The sequence below is a fragment of the Balaenoptera acutorostrata genome, chromosome 14, assembly GCF_949987535.1.
Source record: "Balaenoptera acutorostrata chromosome 14, mBalAcu1.1, whole genome shotgun sequence".
Lineage (NCBI taxonomy): Eukaryota > Metazoa > Chordata > Mammalia > Artiodactyla > Balaenopteridae > Balaenoptera > Balaenoptera acutorostrata.
In genome coordinates this window covers 31,979,038-32,001,450 of record NC_080077.1, presented here as the reverse complement: position 1 = coordinate 32,001,450, position 22,413 = coordinate 31,979,038, and the positions used below count along the sequence as shown (strand labels likewise).

The window sequence follows — 22,413 nt, the reverse complement described above, 5'->3', positions numbered from 1 at the left end:
TGAATTCAGGGTTGTAGAGCTGGAAGGGATGTGGGAGACCATTTTGCTAGTCCCAGCCCTTTTGACACAGGAGGATGCAAAGACCTGGAGGAGGTAAGTGCCATGCCCTGAGTTTGCACCGCTAGAACCATAGCACTTCTTCTGTGGTTTTGATTAATTAATTATGACTAGAAAATATAATTATGATTAGGAAATCATAGTGGTGGTTAGGAAAGATTAATGTCACCAGCTGGCTTTGTCAAATGGGTGTGAACTGGCTACAGGAATAATCTCACTTTAAATTAGAGACCTAGACCCGGAGGACTCGTAGTTATTCCAAGTATGAACTTGCTGGACTTCCACTTGACGGTTGCTTTGTTTCAGTAGGTGGAGCCAGTCTCCCTCATTAGAATAAAGTAAACAGATTTAACTCAATTATAAATAGAAAAAAATATGTGCTCTCCGTCACTGAGAGTTGCAGAGTGACGACTGGCTCGAGACCTTGGGTGCAGCGGTGGGCAGTGCTGGAGCATGAGTTCCAAGCCAAAATCCATAGGGGTCATCGGAGCTCCTTTCTCAAAGGGCCAGGTGAGTAAAAACCCTGGCTTTGAATAACCGGAATTTATGAGAAAGTTTTGAACTCCAAAATTAGTAAGGTGTTAATGTCTGGTTAGTTAAATTCCCTGATACAACCTGACCTGAAATCTATATTTTAAAGTCCTCTCACCATTTTGCATCATTGTATAATTATGGTCACAAATCCATTTATTCTTATGGCTCCTAATCTCAGCCACAGCTAATTTTATTTAAATCTGCTGAATTTTTCCTCCTATTTTTTTAAGAGAAAATATTTTTATTTGAATGGAAATAGACTTTTTCTTCATTGTAGCTACTCATCCAGATTTCCGTGCTCTCGTTGCTTTTGGTGTTACTGTGTATATGTAGAAGGAGATAGAATTTTAAGAAAACACATTTGTTTAGTTATGTAATTAACACCTAGAAAAATTCCATAGACGGGCAGCAACCTTTAGAATTTAAAAATGTGGATAACCTAAACATTATTGATTTATTAACTTTGTGAGTGATTTATATTATTTTAGGGCTTTCATGATTCTATAAAAGTACTGATTTCATGGACTAGGTAGAGTCCCTGTGCACCTCTCTTTGAGGGAGGAAAAAAGAAAAACAAAAAAGGAAACCCACCTGCAAGTTGACCACATTGAAAGGACTAATGAATTTATCAAACTCCCAGATTCCAAAACATGCCAGCAACACGTAAATATACAGTCTTTTTTTTTCCTGCCCAGGCACACTCATTCAGGTAAATCTAATGAGATTACAGATATCTTCGACTCCTGTAAGCGTCTGTGCTAAAAGAGGAGGGATGGGGAAGAACAAAAACAAAAACAAACAGGATAGAGTGTGAATTGACACCTTCCCAGGCTTATTTTTTGTGGTTGTGGTTGTTTTAAATGGGGTTTCTCAGGTTTCTTAGAACTTTCTCTTTGCCCGTCTGAGCAATGTATTTCTTCTCTTAGTTTTGAACTCTTGCTTTGCACTCTGGCTTTTTTATTACAAAACAAATTGGGACAGGTCGGAGGTTAGAGATGCAAACTGCATTTGGACTGTCAGTCAATACTGCTTCACTTTCCCTGGAAATCTTTCAAAGGTCTCTCCTGAAACACAGGGACATTTTGCTGACAAAGAAGTGTTTCTTTTAATGCTGGGGGTAATTGCAAAATCCACAATGTGCTCACCTATTCTTGGGACAGGTTCTAACAAAGACAGCACTGAAATGACTGATAAAAAAAGAAGGAAGGAAGGAAGGAAGGAAGGGAGGAAACGGCTTGAATATGCTCTGACTCCTGGACCTCAGCAGAAGGCCAAATGCTGATAATAACAGCCACTCTAGGGGATAATATTTTGAAATATAGCCAGATGCATTTTCCATTCTCCATAATTCTTCCTTCCTGCCTTCTACAGCTCTTCCTTATTAAAACATGGCCCCATGAGAATGAAGTTTATTGTCTCATGATAGTAAGGACTCAGAGAGAGATATTTTTCTACACTAAGCCATAGCATAGAAGGGAAAAAAATGGCCAACATATAAATTTCTGTCCTCACCTAAAGGAGGTAAAGTTGGATAAATAGGCAAAGGAGAGGATTAAAAGGCTAGAAGGTTGAATCTGAAAAAGGACTCCATTCCCTTGCAGGGCAGTGGTTAAGGGGAGGAGGTGGTGGCAAAGAATGAAGTAGGTATTATATTTATTTTACTGTTGAGTTAACTAAGGCTCAGAGAGGTCTGAGAATTTGCTCAAGGTCACACAGCTTTGACTGTGTAATTCCAGACAGGACTGTCTGATACCAAAGCCTGTGCTCCTGACCTGCACTGGTGCATCTTTAGATCTACGGAGGATCTTAGAGTTGTGGTCAGTTAGGGAATGGAGCCCAGCTTCAAAGTCAGTAGAGCCAACAAAGAACAATGAGGAAAGACCAATCATTAGAAGCAGTTTGAATCAGACCAAAAAAAAAAAAAGCTAAAAAGTGTCACTCTGTGAAATTGATCGACTGTGATGTTGTAATAAATATACAGCCGGGCCTCCATATCTGTGGGTTCTGTATCTGGAATATATTTATGTCATTTTATGTAAGGGACTTGAGCATCTGTGCAGGGGGCAGGGGGTAGGGGGAGTAGGGGTGGGGGGATGGGGAGGTGGTGGGGTAGGGTGGGTGTCCTGGAACCAATCCTCTACAGATACTGAGGGAGCACTTTCGTATCAACTAAGGGGTGTATAAGATTTGTTGTTGTTTTGTTTTGTTTTGTTTTTTTATAATTCTTAAAGTTCAGAATGGTGTTATTTTATTATTTTTAAAATTTTTATTGAAATATAGTTGATTTACAATGTTGTGTTAGTTTTGAGTGTACAGCAAAGTGATTCAGTTTTATATATGTATGTAAATTTTAAATTCTTTTCCATTATAGGTTATTACAAGATGTTGAGTGTAGTTTCCTGTGCTATACAGTAGGTGCTTGTTGGTTATCTATTTTATATATAGTAGTGTGTGTATTTTAATCCCGAACTCCTAATTTATCCCCTCCTCCATCTCCCCTTTGGTAACCATAAGTTTGTTTTGTATGTCTGTGAGTCTATTTCTGTTTTGTAAATAAGTTCCTTTGTAAGGGGTGTATGAGATTTGTTCTAAAGTTTGAAAGGGAGAGGGAAAAAGGGCAGGGAGTTTTATCAAATTGACAATTTCTGAGCATCTACTAAGTGTCAGCTCCGTACTACAAAATACAGTGCTGGAAGTGTAGAAGAACTCGGACTGAAATCTAATAATGGAGAAAAGACAAAAACACACACAAAACCAAGGCAAAATTTGAGCCAAGCAGCACTCTGTTGGAGTTTAAAGAAGGAGAAATTGTATCTACTTGAGAGGGGGTGGGAGTCATACAAAAAAGGAGTGGAGTGAAGGAGCAAATGTGTCCGGCTGAGCGTGGGGCGTCCCTGGCTGCCAGGGACAGGAATTTGACATGAAGGATTTGCCTGGCAGCCAGGGCAAGTCATCCGGGAATTTGAGCTGGGAAGAAATATCTGCTTAGTTTGGTGGTACAGCACAATCCTGGGGATAGATGCACCTATCTTTTGGCACACCTTCTCCCCTGAGAACACAAAGTAACCTCCTGTATTGAAAAGGCTTGTTGGAAATTAGAATCAGAGAGACACATGCACGAACCGGTTCTTTAGATGGCTAATCTGCCAGGAGGCTGGAGAAGACTTATGGCCAGGAAGAAGCGTGTTAGCTTCCCTGATGTAAAATGAGCAAAGGTAGAATTGTGCCAACTGTGCTTAAGCAGGTCAAAACTTGAAATACTGGGTTAGTTTTGTGGTTTCGGCTCCTGGGTGATGATTTTCCCTGCCGCCTGCTTTCTCCCCAAGAGCCCTAACTTACCACCGTGAGGACCTGCAAGTAGGTCTTTCTCATGCCACGCTCTTTTTTTTTTTTTTTCTTATGTTTTTACTCAAGCTGTTCCCCTGGTTTGCAAAGTTTCTCTATCACCCTATCTATTTTCCTGAACACCTACTCACGTTGCAGGACTCAGCAGAAATATCAGCCTACTCCACGCAGACTTCTCTGACACACTCTGCCCCTGGCAGAGTTACGATCATCCTGTTTTTGTGGTTATGAATCTTGTATCTGAGTTGAAGCAAGTCTCTAAGTACTGTAATTGGGATTAAATATCCAAATCCCCTGTTAGCTTGTTAGTTACTCAAAGACAGAAGCCCTCTCCTTTTAATCACTGTATCTCCATCTCTCGGAGTGCTTTTGTACAAAATATGTGTTCACTGTGCTGGTAACACGGTGTGATGGAGAAGAGGAGATGCAAGTTTTGGAATCTAAAGAATGCGGATGTGAACTAAGGCTCTCCCACTTGTTAGGAAAGTTATATAACCTTTCTGATTCTAGATCTTCATATTTGACATAGGGGTAATTCAATCTACCTTGCCGTGATGATTAAATGAGATAATGTAAATTGTTGACTCTGTAGGTATTCAAAAATTGATAGTTACTCTTCAATTGATTAATGAAAAGGGTTCCTATTGTGGGCATCAGATGGTCATGATAATGTCTGAATTACTCTATTTTTTAATTGTTCAGCCACGAGGAGGGGTGGAAGAAGGCCCTACAGTATTGAGGAAGGCTGGTCTGCTTGAGAAACTTAAAGAACTAGGTAATTTTAAAAAATTAATTAATTACTTTTTATTGAAGTATAGTTAATGTACAATATGTTACATATATGTACAATATAATGATTCACATTTTTAAAGGTTACTCTCCATTTATAGTTATTATAAAATGTTGGCTTATATTTCCTGTGTTGTACAATATATCCTTGTAGCTTAGTTTGTACATAATAGTTCGTACCTCTTAATCCCCTACCCCTACATTGCCCCTCCCCACTGGTAACCACTAGTTTAAGCAAGGTAATTTTTAACTTGAAAGATCAGCCTGATTTCCTTCTCACTCTGAAGGAATGACCAGGCTCCTGCTAAAAGAGGGTGTGTCTGGAGTGACATTTATACCACAGAATTGCAGCATTGGCTATAACCTTAGAAGTACATCCTATTAAAAAAGCAGCAATGGGGAGCATGCTCAGTAAATACTGTTGGATGAATATCTTCACTCAGATATTTTGTCTTTCCAGCCAGACTCTTGTATAAGAGAATGTGTGTGTGCAAGAACTGGGGGTGGGTGGTAGGGGAGTCAGGGGAATCGAAAATGAAAAGCCAGGGGCAGCAGGAAGTACACTACTAGCAAGAGGACCCCTATTTGTAAAAGGAAAGAAAATAAAACAGTAATATAATAATAATAATAGTACCTAGTGTTTGCATGGTGTGTATATGAGTGTATGTGTACACATATACATATACATACATATATACGAGCATGCAAATGCAAAGTGATATAATTTTAAAAGTATGGGCTAAAGTAAACGTCATCTTTATATTTAAAACTCTGATGAAGTGTTGGGGAGGATATGGAGCAACTGGAACCCTCGTGTATTTCTGGTGGGAATGCATAATGATACAGCCACTTTGGAAAGCACTTTGGCAGTTTCTTAAATAAACATACATTTACCTCTTGACCCAGCAAATCTTCTCCTAGATATTTACCCAAGAGAAGTGAAAACATATACCATAAACACTTCTACCTGAATGTTTGTAGCAGCGTTATTTATAAAAGCCAAGAAATGGAAACAACGAAGTGCCTATCAACCGTTGAATGGATAAATAAAAAGTGGTACATCCATACTATGGGCTAGTACTCAACAATAAAAAGGAACAGACTGCTGACATAGGCAAGACCATGGATGAATGGCAAAGACATCATGCTGAGTGAAAGAAGCCAGACACAAAATACTGCCAACTGTATGATTTGTATGAAATTTTAGAAAAGACGAAAGCATAGCAAGACAAAGATCAGTAGTTGCCTGAGGGTGGGGCAGGGATTGACCATAAAGGGGCACGAGGGAATTTAGGGGGTGATGAAAATATTCTAAATCTTGATTATGGTGATGGTTGCAAGACTGTAGATATTTCTAAGACTGGTTGACCTGTACATTTAAAGTGAGTGAATTTTAGTGAATAACAATTATACCTCATAAAGCCAAAAAAAAAAAAAAAAGACCCCAAGAGAGAACAGAAGGCTTGGGGAAATGGACTAGACTAGTCCCTCTGTTAACAAGCATAATTTGGTCATATTTTATATCAGGTTGAATCTCTTGAAGGTGTTACTGAATCATGGATACACACGGACATTTAATGACTACAGCGTACAATGACTGGTTAGTTCAGAACACTGTACTTATACCACATGAAGCTCTGTAAATTGAAGCCTAAACAGGGCCTTTTAGGGAGTGACCTAGGTCCTTAGAAACTTTGGGCTAGCTGCAATTTCTTTATTAAAGAAGTATAATAATAGAGCTTTTATTTCCTGACCTCACAGAAGCTTTAAGGCTCGTTGCTAATCATTCGTTCTTATTTAATTCAGACAGTCCCACTATGAGGCAGGTACAATGGACAGAGCAGGGAGCTGAGCTGCTTCAGCTGGTGACAGATTGGACTGAAACCACGGGCTGTTAATATAGTGTAAGAAAATTTAGAAAATATTGGTGTATTTTCTTCTGGGCATAAATATGTATGTATACATATCTTTTTTTTTTTTAAGTAGAGGGAAGGATTTTTTATTTAGTTATTTATTTTTGGCTGTGTTGGGTCTTCGTTTCGTGTGAGGGCTTTCTCTAGCTGCGGCAAGCGGGGCCACTCTTCATCGCGGTGCGGGGGCCACTCTTCATCGCGGTGCGCGGGCCTCTCACTGTCGCGGCCTCTCTTGTTGCAGAGCACAGGCTCCAGACGCGCAGGCTCAGTAGTTGTGGCTCACGGGCCTAGTTGCTCCGCGGCATGTGGCATCCTCCCAGACCAGGGCTCGAACCCGTGTCCCCTGCATTGGCACGCAGATTCTCAACCACTGCGCCACCAGGGAAGCCCTGCATATTCTTTTAAAAACAATTTCTTCATTACATATACAAAACATGCTTATTGTAGAAAAGTAGACAGCACCTAAACAGAGACAGAGACCAAGACAGTGATGCCACCCATTAAGCCCAAACCAGCTTATCACTGTTACACTTTCGCGTCTAGCCTAACTGGCTTGATTCAAGAAGTATCGATATTTGCAGAGAACCCAGTATACAGCAGGCACGGGTGTGCAGCAAAGGTGGAATGATGCTGTCAGGCAACAGTGGACAAGGTTTTCACCTTCACAAGTTTTTACAGCCACTCCAGACTTTTTTTTTTTTTTAATTTCAAATACACCTATTTGGTAAAATTGGAATCATCCTACAGGCTGTTTTGTGATCTCCTTTTTTACTTAGTAACCTGAAACTTTTAATTTTAATTATAGAGTGTGATGTGAAAGATTATGGGGCCCTGACCTTTGCTGATGTCCCTAATGACAGTCCCTTTCAAATGGTGAAGAATCCAAGGTCTGTGGGAAAAGCAAGTGAACAGCTCGCTGATGTGGTGGCAGAAATCAAGAGGAACGGAAGGACCAGCCTTGTACTGGGCGGAGACCACAGGTCTTTTTTAATGATTATCTCTATGGAAGTCTGGCACAAATACTGTAAAGGAAGTATCACCAAAACCATGCGAAGAGAGAAAATAAGGAAGGGAGAGCATTGATCAATATTTTAAACCAAAATTTCTGTCTTTTTTTTCTTTTAATTTTATTGGTTACTACTTTATTTTAGAAACACAGATTTATAACAGCAGAAAATACATGACATATGAATGGATTGCGGCAAAATGTTCAGGCTTACATTTCTAAATAAGCACTGAGGAAATTCATAGTCAGCTTATTGTACTTGATTACTGATAATAGAAACAACTCATTTAGGTCAACAATTAAAGCAGGTGTTTCCCATTATAAAAGTTAATAATTGTAAAAATTTTGAAATACACACACATATATAAAAGGGAAAAAACAATGGCAGTTGTAATTCTCTAACAACCGTTTGTACTGGAATTTTGAAAATCTGGCATACTTCTTTCCTGCCATAATTTTTTCCTTGTGTATGATTTTAACAATTGTGTATTATCCTGTTTTGTTCTTAATCTACACTACAAATTTCCTTATGTTACTTCATGATGTATACAAGCATAATTGTTTACTGTTGCTTAATTTTTCATCAAGGTATGATATCACTATATATATCCATATTTTCAGATATTCAGGTTATTTTCAAATTTTCACCATTATAAATAATGTGGCAAAGATAATTTTTGCATGTGAGTCTTTCCATGTTTACTCTCAAGGTCCCACGATATGTTATCGGAAGAAGTATAATTAGATAAAAAGTACAAACACTACAATAGCTCTCCATGCAAGAGTCAGTTACTTCACCCCCCTCCGTTTTCTCCCCTAAAGCCAAAGTGTTACCAGGGCTTCTGTGACAAAACTGCCATTGAGAAACTGGAGTTCACTTTCTTTTTTAAGTGGAAAAATTTGTAAGTGGAAATTTTAAGTGGCAAAAGGCCAAAGGAAAAGAAACCTGTAGGGAAAGACAAACATCAAGCTGAATCATCAATACCTGAACATCAAGAAACGACTGCTTCCACTCTGAGAATCTGAAAGTGCACGATTCTCTGGAGGATCCCTGAAGATTCACAAATGGGAGAATGCAAGCATTGCATGGCAAATCCTGATCTTTTAACTTTTGTGTAAAATATTACTTAGCATTTTCATTCCGGCAAGTTTTCTGGAGCTTGGAATGTTTGAGATGAACTTTGAGGGTTCTGGATCTGGCTAAGAGCGGGTCCTTAAACACGTAGCAGGAGACTAGAAAGTTCCAGCAGAGGATCTGAGTGAGTGAGCTCCCAGGATACACTGGCTGAAGTGGATGTAAGGCCTTCTGAGTGATGCTCCCCAATTGTAAAAGAATTGGATTTTAAGAAAAATGGAAGGACTCTGTCCTAATTCACTTGGGAGAATTAGTATTTACCAAGAGAGATGAGAGTACAGAAAACGAGCCCGATTTAACCCTGAGAGTTGAGTGGTGTCTCATGCTAAAAAATTTCTTGTGTGGCTACTGTCTTTTCACACAGTTAATTTTTAGTTAAACTATAATTTGCAATTTTATTAGAAGGTGGTTTTGAAAAAAATTACAGATTTATTAGTAATGCCATTGAAGTGAATAAATATAACTTGTTAGTAAATATTAAGTATAAGCTGTACTTTCTCTATTGTTATAATTGTTTAATTGGCATCTCCAGTTTAAAACCTCTCAGAAATATTAGCCACTTTGACTTCAAGGAAAAACAGGTGAGGATATTGCATTTATGATATGATATAGATAATGATACTGCAAACCTGATGTCCAAACTTCTTTTCCTCTCAAGTCTGGCAATTGGCAGCATCTCTGGCCATGCCAGGGTCCACCCAGATCTCTGTGTCATTTGGGTGGATGCTCACACGGACATCAACACTCCACTGACAACCACAACTGGGAACTTACATGGACAACCTGTATCTTTCCTCCTGAAGGAACTAAAGGGAAAGGTAAACCACTGGTTGGTATTTTGTTACAAAAGAATTATCTTTAGCAGAAGTTCAGGAGGTGGAAGGGAAGTAAGAACCCCTGTGCCATCTTCTTGATTAATTTCTCAAACCTTTTTCTGGGCAGCCAATAAGCAATGGGTGGGCGGATAGAGGTGGTGAGGCTCTGTACCTCGACCTTACTTGATAGTTTGCAAACTGACTTCATATGTAGTTTCCCTTTTGATTCTTAAACTACCCTTTTTAGTAGGTGGGGCAGAGAGGAATCCTCTATAAGCAAGTTAACAGAGGTTCAGAGGTTAACAGACATACCAAATGTGCAGCAAGGACCAGAACTGGTCTCCTGGCACCTCCTCCTTCTACTACCAACCCCATAGCCTCTCATTCTTACCAAGTGTCCCCTCCACATCATAGGGCCTTTTCAAAAATGGAGTTTTCAAATGAGGATTATGGTGGTTTATTATTTAACGTCTTTACTATGAGAAGCATATATCTAAATCCCAAGAGGAAGAACTACCTCCTCCTTGGAAACTTCTTTTCTAAAAGACGTTAAGATGAAATTCCAGAATAAGATTTAACATTGTGGTTCATAATTTTATTGATATGCTGTAGCATATCAATAAAACACTTTTTATTGATTCAACTGTAGCAAATTGGCCGTCGTGATGATACTTGGGGATCAAAACCTCCTTAATGTTAAATGTTGGCAACAATGTTTTCCAAACAGATGACCAAAGTGATAGGCTTGCAAAATGTGTAGCTAGCTCATGGGAATAGCCAAGCTTGGCTCCAGGACATCTGAAGATATGGTCAAACCAAAGGTCTGATCGAAAATTTCCCTTAGCCGCTCTCAACCACCCTCTGGATTAAGTCTTTACTGAGAAAGAGAAGAAAAGAAGGAAGCTATGAAAGTAATGGAAGCACACTGATTTCTTTACAGAAGAGTTCCAGGAAAGCAGGGCGGAGTGGAAATGGGGCGCAGGGCAGGTAAATGCTGACAAGTGATTCAGGTTAGGTCTGGGCCACAGGGTGAAGCTGGGTAAGGCCAAAGCAAACAAGGGTAGCACAGGCGGGCAGGCACTTCCTTCTTAATTTTGTATTATATTTTAATGATTTCCCTGAGATTTATGCTCTAAACAAGATACACGCAATCTAACAAGTGTCCTTAACTTTCAATGTAAGATTTGCTCAAGAGAAGCATATATAACCCAATGGAACCATTGCAATTCTAGATGCCCGATGTCCCAGGATTCTCCTGGGTGACTCCTTGCCTATCTGCCAAAGATATTGTGTATATCGGCCTGAGAGACGTGGACCCTGGGGAACAGTAAGTTTATTCCTTGATGTGACTTATCTTCCTTTTTGTCCTTTCTCTTGCTAGGTGTGCTGGTCGAGCCGATGAGAAAAAATTATTTTCAGCACCAAGTCTATATATCTATATCTACATATATTTACATGTATACATGTACATACATATATGTGTATGTATTCAGGTGATTTTTACCTTGACTTGCTATTTAAAAATATATTGATATATACATACAGTTCACCAAACTTAGATATTTTTTTAATCTCACCACACTGATCTTTTCTTTAAAAGGAAACAAGAGGGCATAGGGTCAGCCTCCTTATATATTGTAGATTAATATATCCTCTTTCATAGCTACATTTTGAAAATTCTGGGAATTAAATACTTTTCAATGACTGAAGTGGATAAACTGGGAATTGGCAAGGTGATGGAAGAAGCATTCAGCTATCTACTAGGAAGGTATGATACTTTGTGTGTGTGTATGTGTGTCTGTATGTGTGTAACATAAATATTATGAAAAGGACTTGCTACTGACACTGGTCAATGTAAGTTATTAATAAAGCCAGTAAGTACAATCATGGAACTTCACTGGGTTGTTACTTTTTATAAAGCAAAGTAAGAACTGTATTTTTCTACGAAATATTAAACCACCAACTTTAAACTGAATTCCTTTCCCACCTCTTAAAAGAAAGAAAAGGCCAATTCATTTGAGCTTTGATGTTGATGGACTGGACCCGTCTTTCACACCAGCTACTGGCACGCCAGTCCAGGGAGGTCTGTCTTACAGAGAAGGTCTCTACATCACAGAAGAAATTTACAAAACAGGTAGGTAAAAATCTGAGTGAATAAAGAAGGAAGTGTATACCTGGCCAATATATATTGATACCTCCCAAATCTGAAAATCGAGCCCCAATGGACACTTCCTAAATGTCCATTGCATGATGCAATGACTGAAATGTTTTCAGTTGTTACACCTCTTTCTATTCCCGGATAATATTTCAGGTCAGTCTGTACTAAATTAAAAATGTCAACTATTTAATAAATTACATTATTTCCATTTGTTGTTGTAGGGCTACTGTCAGGATTAGATATAATGGAAGTGAATCCATCTCTGGGGAAGACACCAGAAGAAGTAACTCGGACAGTGAACACAGCAGTAGCAATAACCTTGGCTTGTTTTGGAGTTGCTCGGGAGGGTAACCATAAGCCTACTGATTACCTTAACCTGCCTAAGTAAACATGGAAATGTCATAGAAAAATCTCACAGTTAACGACATAATTAGCAAATCCACTAGTTTAAACTTCTAGTTACCCTCCCAAAGATTTGGTCTTTCAGAAAAATGTTTTACCTTGGTAAAAATTAGTACAATTAGTATAAACTGTATAAATTCCCTCTTGGTATGAAATTCAAGATATGGAAATGCTAACTTTTGTGAAATTAAAAAGCTTATATTCCCATTTTGGCAAAAGCCTTATCGTTAGAGAAATACACATTCATTTCCAAATAAAAATGTGCTGGCATTAAAAATAAACACCTATATCAGCCCCCGCACATAGAGTGGAACTCTTGATTTCAGGAGATAAAGCTACCCAACCTGAAAAGGGACCATATATCCATGTTGTTCAAAGCTGTAATCCCTAGAAACTTCTTTTCTCTTTATCTCTTTGTAAGATTGTTACTGCTACATAGGTTTCTAAATACATGCAAAACACACACACACAGACATAGATACACACACATCCTGCTTAAGACTACTATAAATATTAAAAAGCCACAGTGAAATCATTAGCCCCAAAACACTGTAAGACCTTGGTGAAGTTATTTAAACTCTCTGGCTCTGGTTCCTTCATCTATAAAATGAGTAATCATAAGGCTTGGGCAGTCTCCAACTTCATTATTGTTAGATGACCATGTTTTACTTTTTTTAAGCCTCAAACATGATATTGGTTGATATTTTAAGCATGACTGCTATTCAGATGATAGTCTTTTGGGAAAGAGGAAAGAAATCAAACTGCTATTTTATTTCTAAGATACGCTAATTCAGATCGGGATTTCACCTAAAATTATTTGTGGCTTCCAAATGCCCCAACTTTCACTCATTGCAATTACAGTGTGTCTCATTTGTTGAACTCCTAAACATCCTAAAAACTCAGCTCGGCTGTTATATAGTGAAGGAAGTGGAAAAATAAATTAGAATAAACTATAATCAAAACAAGGGAAGCAAACTCCTCCCCTTTTCTCTAACTTATATAGAACTCAAAGTGGACTCGGTAATGAAGCAGGCTCTGTTAAAGAATTTTTATTGTTGTTCTTGTTATAATTGCTTTATGTGTTAAAAAGCCTCTACCATCTGATTTTTTGCCTGCAACCCAGAATTTTAAACCTGTTGACACTATGGACTTTGTAGGATAAATATTTTACTGAATGACTTTTAGGTAAGAGCAATTATAATGGATCTTACTCTAGAAAACATTATCCAATACAGCAGCCACAGGTGGCTAAATTAATTAAAGCTTAACAAAATAACAAATTCAGTTCCACATTTCAAGTGCTCAACAGGCACATGGAGCTACTAACTACTGTACTGTACAGCACAGATATAGACTATTTCTACCATTGCAGAAATGCCTAGTGAACATAGCTACTCTAAAGTTACTATTAGTTTTCAAAAAGAAAAATTTTAGGATGTAATGGATATAAATATTTTTTCCTCAGCTGCATTCTAAACACGTAAAGCTTCTGTATTTATTAATGTCTCTGATTAATAATAATAATCTCTTAAAAGCCTATTGGGGAAAAACATATTCCCATTTTTTTTTTAAGCTAGAGAGGAAAAATTGAATTTTTAATAAAATTAATTGGAATGTATATGTCCTTAAGAAAGTGATATTGATTTTCATTTCCCTTTATTATGGTTGTATAATACCAGTGTTACAATTATTCCCATTCTAGGATCTCAAAGCAATATAGTCCTTGAGGCAGCAAGAATATATTGAGACTAGGTTAAGAGTTATACTTGAAATCATTTCTAGCATAAAATTTCTGGAGGGGCTTCCCTGGTGGCGCAGTGGTTGAGAGTCTGCCTGCTAATGCGGGGGGCGCAGGTTCGGGCCCTGGTCTGGGAGGATCCCACGTGCCGCGGAGCGGCTGGGCCCGTGAGCCACAGCTGCTGAGCCTGCGCGTCTGGAGCCTGTGCCCCGCAACGGGAGGGGCCGCGATAGTGAAAGGCCCGCGCACCGCGATGAAGAGCGGTCCCCGCACCGCGATGAAGAGTGGCCCCCGCTTGCCGTAACCGGAGAAAGCCCTCGCACGAACCGAAGACCCAACACAGCCAAAAATAAATAAAAAAAAAAAAAAAAAAAAAAAAATTTCTGGAGAATTTTAAGAATATTATTAGCTTAGAAAAATTGCTTATACCATTATATAAATTTTAAGCTGTCCTTGCATGACAAATAAACATTTAGTGATTATGATAATATGAAACCTGAAGAAGATGAAGGTCTAGGAGGAATGTATTTGGAAATAAAAATTTGAAGTACAGTTGGTTAAACTTCACTAATTCTTTTTTAAAAAATATGTACCTCTTAATTCCTAGGTCAATGTCAGTCACCAACTACAGTGTACAACCCATGGCAGTAGCTCAGTTCTCTGTTCTAATCCAGCCAGTACACTGCCTGGCACACAGCAGATGCCCATTCAAACTGAGTAATTAATCAGACAGTTTATTCTTTCAACAGATTTTACTAATTATTTTTCAGCTCTTTTACAATCTTAATGCCACCCCCCTCATTAACAGTATGTCTCTCAAAATCTAATAAACTCCAAAGAACCAAAATGTACATGATATTTAAAAATATAAATACTTAAAAGCCTTAAGACTATAAAAATTCAAAGAATCACATCATTTGTCAGGTAAAAGTGTCAACCTGGAAAAGCAATTGATTTATTTTTAAAAACAGAGATGAAAGAATCACCACTTAAGGATGATTTTATTAAGTTTATGCATTTCTAGCTATGTTATTTTCTTACATGACTTCCAACTCATTTCATATAGTAAGTTCAAGTCCACGGCAAAGGCAAAAACTTGCCAATCTACACTAGAAATGTTAGCCCATTTACTTGGAAATCTATGATAAAAAATTTAAGCCATTTTAAAGAGAATATGAACCTATTTGCTCCAGTAATGCAATGAAATCTAGAGTCCTTTACTTGACAAAAATCTCTTATCCCAGATACACCAAAAGAGATTTATGTATAAAAGGATTTGTAATAACTATTTTACATGTGTGGTGCCTTTAAAACAGTGTATTAAGACTGAATAAGTCATTAATACTAAAAAAAAAAAAACAATGGCCAAGATAGGAAAGATTGAGAGTGCCTAGTAAAAGTCATTTGATCAGATATGTCCCCATTCCTAGGTAGCTCTAGTACATTGTTGTGGATATGAACAACGTGCAGCTTACTTTATCTCTTAGAGACAAAAATATAGGGAGATGGGAGTTGGAAGTCAACAGATTCACCACTTGAATCAGAATAAAACAATCTGAACATCACTGCCTCTACTCCACCACTATGTAGCGCGATCATGTTCAGATTTAATAGATTCGAGTCCGTTTTCACCACAGCACACCCTGACTTCACTGAGTCACTGGTAGAGACACTGGCACCTGATTAGACTGAGGTGCTGGAGACCCGCTATTGATGGCTTGTGGAGGCACTGCAGCCGGTTCCATCTTGCTAATGTGAGTGATGAATCGAAGACGAAGTTTTAAAGCTGGTTTTAAATTACAGATAATCTTCTCTACCTAAAAAATGAAAACATTAAACATTAAAAAGTATTTTAACCAGAGAACTTCAATTTCCAACCTTTAAAGAAGCAATTTACACATATCCTGAGACAATAAACTAGGGAGTGGAACGGGTGGATGAGATGTTTCTCTGCATGTTTTGTGTTTTAACAGAAGCAGATAAAACTCTTTCTCTCTTACGTGAGAAAAAACATGTGTTGCCCCTCACACACACATTATATATATATGTATACACGTGTATGCGCGTCTATCTATGTATGCATACACTTACAAAGACATACTCGTTTACCTAGCTAGCCAGTCGTCCCACTGACGATAGCTAGTAGAGTTTACACAGGGAATTCTACATACCCACCAAGGGGATCATCCTTTTAAGATACCATCTTCACGGAAGCATAAAGCACGATTATATGTCGAAGTTCTTTGAATAACTTACGTTCATAACATTTATCTATAAAGCTAACTTTTTGGTTTTGATTTACACTTGGAATTCAAACTAAATAATATTAGATCTACTCTTACTTAAAAAACTTTAAAGGAATAAATACATCAAGCAGTTCCATAGCTTTCTTAGCTTTACTCAAATGTTTTTGGATCTTACTAGGAAAGATCAGCCCATTAATAATTCTTCCTTTTTGTATTCCCCTTGTGTCAAAGTTTCTTAGGCCCAAATATAAGGAATATGCTAACGAGAACATTTCTGAATTGGTTCCCACTTGACAATCTTGCTGAGGCATGAAGGAGTCGACACCCTCCCGACCCCATGTCGCCAGCTCCAAGGAACGAATCCCTCAGACTAGGAGTCATATGTTTACGTCTATCAATTTATGTTCCTTTCCCATTTTAGAGAGAAATAACATTGAAGTATGGAGGGGAGGTCACTTAATTCCACCTATCTGCCCTCTCTCCACCCTTCTAAAACAGCTGAGATCCTGGTTCCCACAGACAGGAAACTCAGTTATGATTTAAGGAGGTCCCTTCCACTTTGAGACAGCTCTCCCAGGGAACGGCTCTTTTTAAAAAAAAAATTTTTTTTAAATTTATTTTATTTTTTTATTTTTTATGGCTCTTTATATGTCGAGTTACAACGTGCCTCCCTTTAACTTCACCAGTTTGTATACCTTTTAAAGTGACACAGAACAAATTTAAAACCTATTCCAAATGGCAACGCCCAAATAGTAAGAATACAATTAATTCCCCAGGACTTTAAAAATTCAAGTTAAGCACCCCCAGTTCCTTCAAATACCCTTCACTAGTTATTCTCCTGACCCTCCCGGTTTTAGTCTTCTTGTCATGCTGCGATTTGTCTCACGTCCTCACAGTGTACCCTCATCACTGGGGGGAAAACTAGGCCCTGCTTCACTTATAACACAAGGCCTCTCTGATCTTTTCAGTAGCCATACCGTACTGTTTCTTCCTAATGAGTTTACTGTTAATAAACCCCCCGGTCTTTTTCAGATGTTTTGCTGCAAATATCAAGGGGAAAAGTGTGAGAAATTATAATAGGTATTTACTTTAACACTATGTCCAGAGTAATATGCCACGTAGCCTAAAAAGGTCTATTAACCTTGTCCCCTTAAAAGAAAAAAATTAACCAAAAAACCCCACTCAACCAAACAAAAAAGTCTATCCGCCATGTATTTAAGTTTTCTAAACTAAATGTCCTTAAAAAATAATTAAAGTGAACTTACTTGCTCTTTCACACTGTCACCAGTAAACATGTACTTCATATGATACAGGAAGTCACAGATGGGATCCATGTAGTTTAAGTGGGTGCTACACTGGTCTACATTCAGCAACATGTCATAAAATGCCACACCAATCTATTTAACAAATAATATAAAATTATTTAAATGGTAAGAAAATGGTTCAGTAATTCAGCTTGATGCAGCTAGACTCCATTACAAGACTAGCACAGAGGATAACATGTTTGTTGAAGAATTGTCACTATCACACAGACCTCTATGCACATGGGTGATATGATACTGCTTGCATTTATAATGGAATCCAGACTGCTACAAACTGCCTCCTAATAGAGCTTAAATGCAGTTTCTCTTTCTAATAGTATTCTCTTAAACTTAAGAGCTAGACAATCCCTTTTCTAGAAACCACCTCTCAATTTCTGGGATATGTGCAATCTCAGGGAGCCTTTATACTGGACCTTCTTAGTTCCATTTGGTGGCTCATACTTTAAGGGTCTACTCCTGGCTCATTTTCTTTTATCTATACTCTTGTGATAGGTGATTGACTTCAACCATTCCCATGATTTTAATGAATTCCTCTGTACTAGAGAATGTTCTCAAATGCACTTCTCCGTCCTTAACTTTCTTCTCAACCTTGATGACAGGTATTCTCCCCTGCATCTCCAGTTCAACACATCACACATCAAACTCGTTATAGGCATACTAAGTTATGGGGACACTAAGGCCTCAAAAATTGCTCTTAGATCCCACTAAAATGATTTTCCTACTAATGGTAATGATATGCAGTTTGAAAAACACTGGGAAAGAAATCTTAATATATCTTTTAGAACTTAATCTTATCACGGAAAACCCAGATTTTACTCTACCTCTATCATACATCGAGTTCTCTCTTGCTGAAATCTTTGTAAAAATGGTCCCACGAGATGGTACACATAAAGCAACTGGAACTCAGTCTTCACTATAGGAAGAAGTACTTCAGTGAGAAACCTAAAATTTAAAAATAAAAATTTATTGTTACTTGAAATCAGTTGAATTGTTTGAACTTTGTTAATACAGCCTACCCGAGTATTTGCAAAATTTCTAATCTTTTTAAAAGTTTCCTTTAATTTTGGTAACATTTTAAATTAATCTCACATCTCTCACTGGCTCTTATTTTCATTTGATTATTGAAATAAAATTGCTTCAGATTTAGAAGTCATTCCTAATAGTAAAATTACTGAATGACAGAATGTGAATTATTTGAAATAAAAAGAGAATAACCAACCTAATATAAAGGCCATTCTCAAGAAATGGGAATCTAATTAATACCAATTATACCGTCAAAAAAAAAAAAAAATCAGAAGATGGCCTAATATTAGTTACGCAGTTCAAAAGCCAACTTTTGGGATATATTCTGGAAAAAGAATGCATTTGACTAAGCCTCCCAAAATGGTAATGGAAAACAAGATACCAGATTGTTACTTATACATACAAATTAATTTCATTCAAACAATTCTGAAGTAAAGGAGGCTTCCTGATACCTAGAATCTACTTACGACTTTCACTTCTCAGTTGTTCTACTGAACGAGATATATACCTCGTGCATAAACGCGATTAAAAAACAAACACGAAATGATAAATGAAATGTCTTTAAGACATCACAACACCCACTTGGGAATGAGAGAAAGCTGCCCGATGCTAGAATGGTGCCACACCGCGTGTGCCAGAGCTAGTGTGTAGCTGCAGCTCATCTCAGAGTAGGACTGGTGACAGGCAGTGAAATCAAAGAGGCGGAAAGGATAGCCGACCCACTCTGTCTCAGACGTCAGGCTGGGACTGCTGATAACACTCACAATTCGATCATGAAGGACAATCCAATACGGCTCCTTTAAAACCAGGAGAAAGCCCGGTGAAAAACAGCATTTATCCAGTATTCCACCCCATACCCAGTATTCTGCTCCAAAGCTTAAAATAATAGCACTTTCTCATGTCCAGTTCATTTAGTATCTGATATTTACTACATGGTAAATTGACTTTGCCTGTATTTATTATACAGATAACACTGGTACACATTTGTAATTCATAACTATGTGTGTGTGTGTGTACATATATTTTGGAGGAGTGCAAGGAAGAAGTGATGCATAAAGGTGCATAATCAAACAAGTTTGGAAAGCTCAGGTTTAGACAATATTACTGACATTCAAAGATGTCAGACAACTGTGTGGTGCTGACTAGACACGTGTGGAGGTCACAGAAGGGAGACTTCACATGGGCGGAGACGTCATGGAAGACTTCACTGAAGAAGCAAGCCCTAAGCCAGCAGAGAATGAGTAAGCTTTAGAGAAGCTGACAGAAGGAATAAGGGTTCTGATATATTCTCTTACATGGCAGAACTACCTGAAACATATCTCAACAAGCATTATTTGCAGGAGCAAAGGCTCTAGATACATAACATGTTACGGGGTTGAAGGTAGATCAGATTTTAATGGGAAAACTAAGGTTGGATAGGTAAGGTGGGACCAGAGATGCAGGGACCCATAAGTCAGGTAGATTTATTTAGATCTGATGCAAAAGGCAAACAAAATAGTCACTGTAGATTTCTGAAGCAATAATAACGTGAAAGCTTAAAAAATATGAAACATTTCATTAATTGCATGACGAGCTTATACAAATCACAATGATTAACTCACTGGTAGGGCAGTGATGATCAATCCAATTGCATTCATCCATGCTGTAATGTTCTCTCTTGGCACTAAAGGCTGACTATTAGTGGGGAAAAAAGAATAAAAGAGTGAAATTATAAAAGTGACAATGGATCTTATTTTGAGAACATATATCATTTGGGGGGTGACAACTGACCTATTTCAATAAAACTACAATGGATTTTTAGCGAGTAAAAATATAAACAAAAGCTAAATAAGGCTTTTCTTTTCTTTTTTTGGTTGTCTCCTTTAACAATGGTTGCTGAGCTAAAAGACTATTTCACTTATGTATACTTCTTCTCCAATCATTATCCCCTACTTTATGTTGGTCTTTAAGAAGGGAATCTTGAAAGACTATCTTTAGTGAGAAGTTAACATTATTCCTAAATTAAATGTCAAACAGCTAATAAAGAGTAGAAGTGGGAACAAACCCAGGTCTTCTGACCCTGTTCAGGGCTCATTCCATTTCATCTATATTACAAAGACAAGATCTGGACCCAAAAGACAGTCACTATTCAACGTGCATTGGCCTTGGGACAGCAGGTTTGCCAAACAGCTCCAAATAAAATATCATTCCCTACAAATAAACAATGAATCTTATTGCAGGAAGCAGGATACACACCTTTTCAGGACAACATTTAGAAGAGCATTTCCAACATCTTGGCCTGAAACAGCCAAGGCCATGAGCTCCACACAAGTAACATGCAGTGCGTGGGCAGCGGGGTTGGGAAACTCATTGAATCTCCAGTCACAGTTTGGGAATGGACCAGGAGATTTGCCAGCCATTGGTGCAGATGATTAAAGCAATAACTATTTGATTATTTTGAGATTAAAGGCTCACATCTGTATAGTGCTTTACAGTTTTCAAATGTTTCACATGTAAACATCTCATTCGATTACCAATGCATCTGATTATGAGGCCTCAAGAAGTGATTTATCGGAGAGCTTAAGAGGCAAACAATACAAACCAAACACAAATAAATTTGACATGCCCTAAGTGTACTGATAGCAACCATGTGGTCAACCACAGGTATAAACGGTTGGTCTTATATAAGTGGGCTCTTGTAACTGTGACATGATAGCTATAGATGCAACCAAGGTATCTGTAGGCTTCATCAACCTATTTTCTTTTAATAGTTATAGGAAAGTTAATAAGAACATTACTTTCTCGTGAGTAATTCTTTTACTTCAGGAAATAATTCCTTGCATAGGAAAAGAAATCATGCCCATTTATGTAAAATTGCTCTATCTAGTAAACAGTGGCATGGTGTATAAACATATTAAGCACAGTGTGCTAATAATTTAAAACAACATAAAAGTGAAGAAATAAAAACACCAATATAGAATCTCTTTCACTAAAAAAAAAAAATAATAAGGTTTTATTGTTATCTATTAATGTTTTAAAAAACATTCAGGGATTTATTTAAAGCAACAAAATTCTATGTTCTCCAGTGGCAAACAGATGTATGTACTATAACACATAGTACATCTATTTAGGAATAGGATTTTTTTTCTTTAAAACAGATCTCTTCTCTAAGGTCTTTTTTGAAATATAAATTTTAATGGAGTAAATTTCTGCCTATCTGGCATAATGCTGCTAATTTAAGATTTCAAAACCTTCAAAACATTTCAAATAAAATGATCTTAAAAAATTGAAATCTTAGAATGTATCAAAATCTTGGAATATTTAAAGATAATATATGTTCACACAAATCAACATATAGTTATTTCTGAAGAGTCTGGAAAAATCACAGTAAAAAGGATATTATCTACTAGTCTGCCAATCAATTTGCAATAGTAGGAGTCATCTGGGACCCAGGGATTGTCTTCTCGTGCATTCATAGCACATTTCAGGTAAGTGTCACTTAGACACCAGCCCTGTGGTCGATTATCCTTGAGCGACCCAATGATTGCATGGACAAGTTTTCGTTTGAGACTTTCGCGATTTCTCAGGTGCATTTCATAATAGTGCAGAGTGTTATACAAATAGGTCACTGGACGATCTGCCAAGAAGAAAACAGATCATTACAATGTTACCTGGTTACTGACAACTGTGAAAAACTAACCCTCTATTTTCAAGATTACCAAAAAACAGCTCAGAAGGTTATAAAACTATTTCACATGTTGGGCAATTGCATACAATGAATATTTTTATTCTAGGATAACGCAGAAGGCTTCTAACAATATACACAGCTTATACTGAAGGATATTCATCACATTCTGACGTAGCAATTCCAGTCCTGGAAATTTATCCTGCAAAAATGACTTATGTGTAAGCAATGTTGCTGCAGCCCTGTTTATACTAGCAAAAGATTAG

At 37.6% G+C, this 22,413-nt stretch overlaps 2 protein-coding genes across 4 annotated transcripts in view; one reads left to right on the top strand and one right to left on the bottom strand.

Annotated features, from left to right (window-relative positions):
• Positions 1–25: 25 nt before the first annotated feature.
• ARG1 (arginase 1) lies at positions 26–12,175 on the top strand. Of its 2 annotated transcripts, XM_057527716.1 has the most exons (9): positions 26–93; positions 2,963–3,002; positions 4,639–4,711; positions 7,444–7,618; positions 9,438–9,597; positions 10,827–10,921; positions 11,258–11,362; positions 11,592–11,728; positions 11,974–12,175. In XM_057527716.1, the coding sequence occupies exons 1-9, from the start codon at positions 29–31 to the stop codon at positions 12,138–12,140; spliced, it is 1,017 nt and encodes a 338-aa protein (XP_057383699.1). In that variant the 5' UTR covers positions 26–28; the 3' UTR covers positions 12,141–12,175. The 2 variants fall into 2 exon arrangements, with proteins under 2 accessions (XP_057383699.1, XP_007190926.2); XM_007190864.3 differs by lacking the exons at positions 26–93; positions 2,963–3,002 and adding an exon at positions 446–567.
• The window catches only part of MED23 (mediator complex subunit 23), a 45,182-nt gene continuing 34,848 nt past the window's right edge, over positions 12,080–22,413 (bottom strand). For both annotated transcript variants that reach the window (XM_007190866.2, XM_007190867.3), the window contains 7 exons: positions 21,863–22,099; positions 20,719–20,884; positions 20,085–20,157; positions 19,066–19,280; positions 18,282–18,402; positions 17,404–17,535; positions 12,080–15,709 (listed from right to left, as the gene is read on the bottom strand). In XM_007190866.2, coding sequence (XP_007190928.2) covers positions 15,542–15,709; positions 17,404–17,535; positions 18,282–18,402; positions 19,066–19,280; positions 20,085–20,157; positions 20,719–20,884; positions 21,863–22,099 — 1,112 coding nt within the window. In that variant the 3' untranslated portion in view covers positions 12,080–15,541. The remainder of the gene's footprint in view (positions 15,710–17,403; positions 17,536–18,281; positions 18,403–19,065; positions 19,281–20,084; positions 20,158–20,718; positions 20,885–21,862; positions 22,100–22,413) is intronic.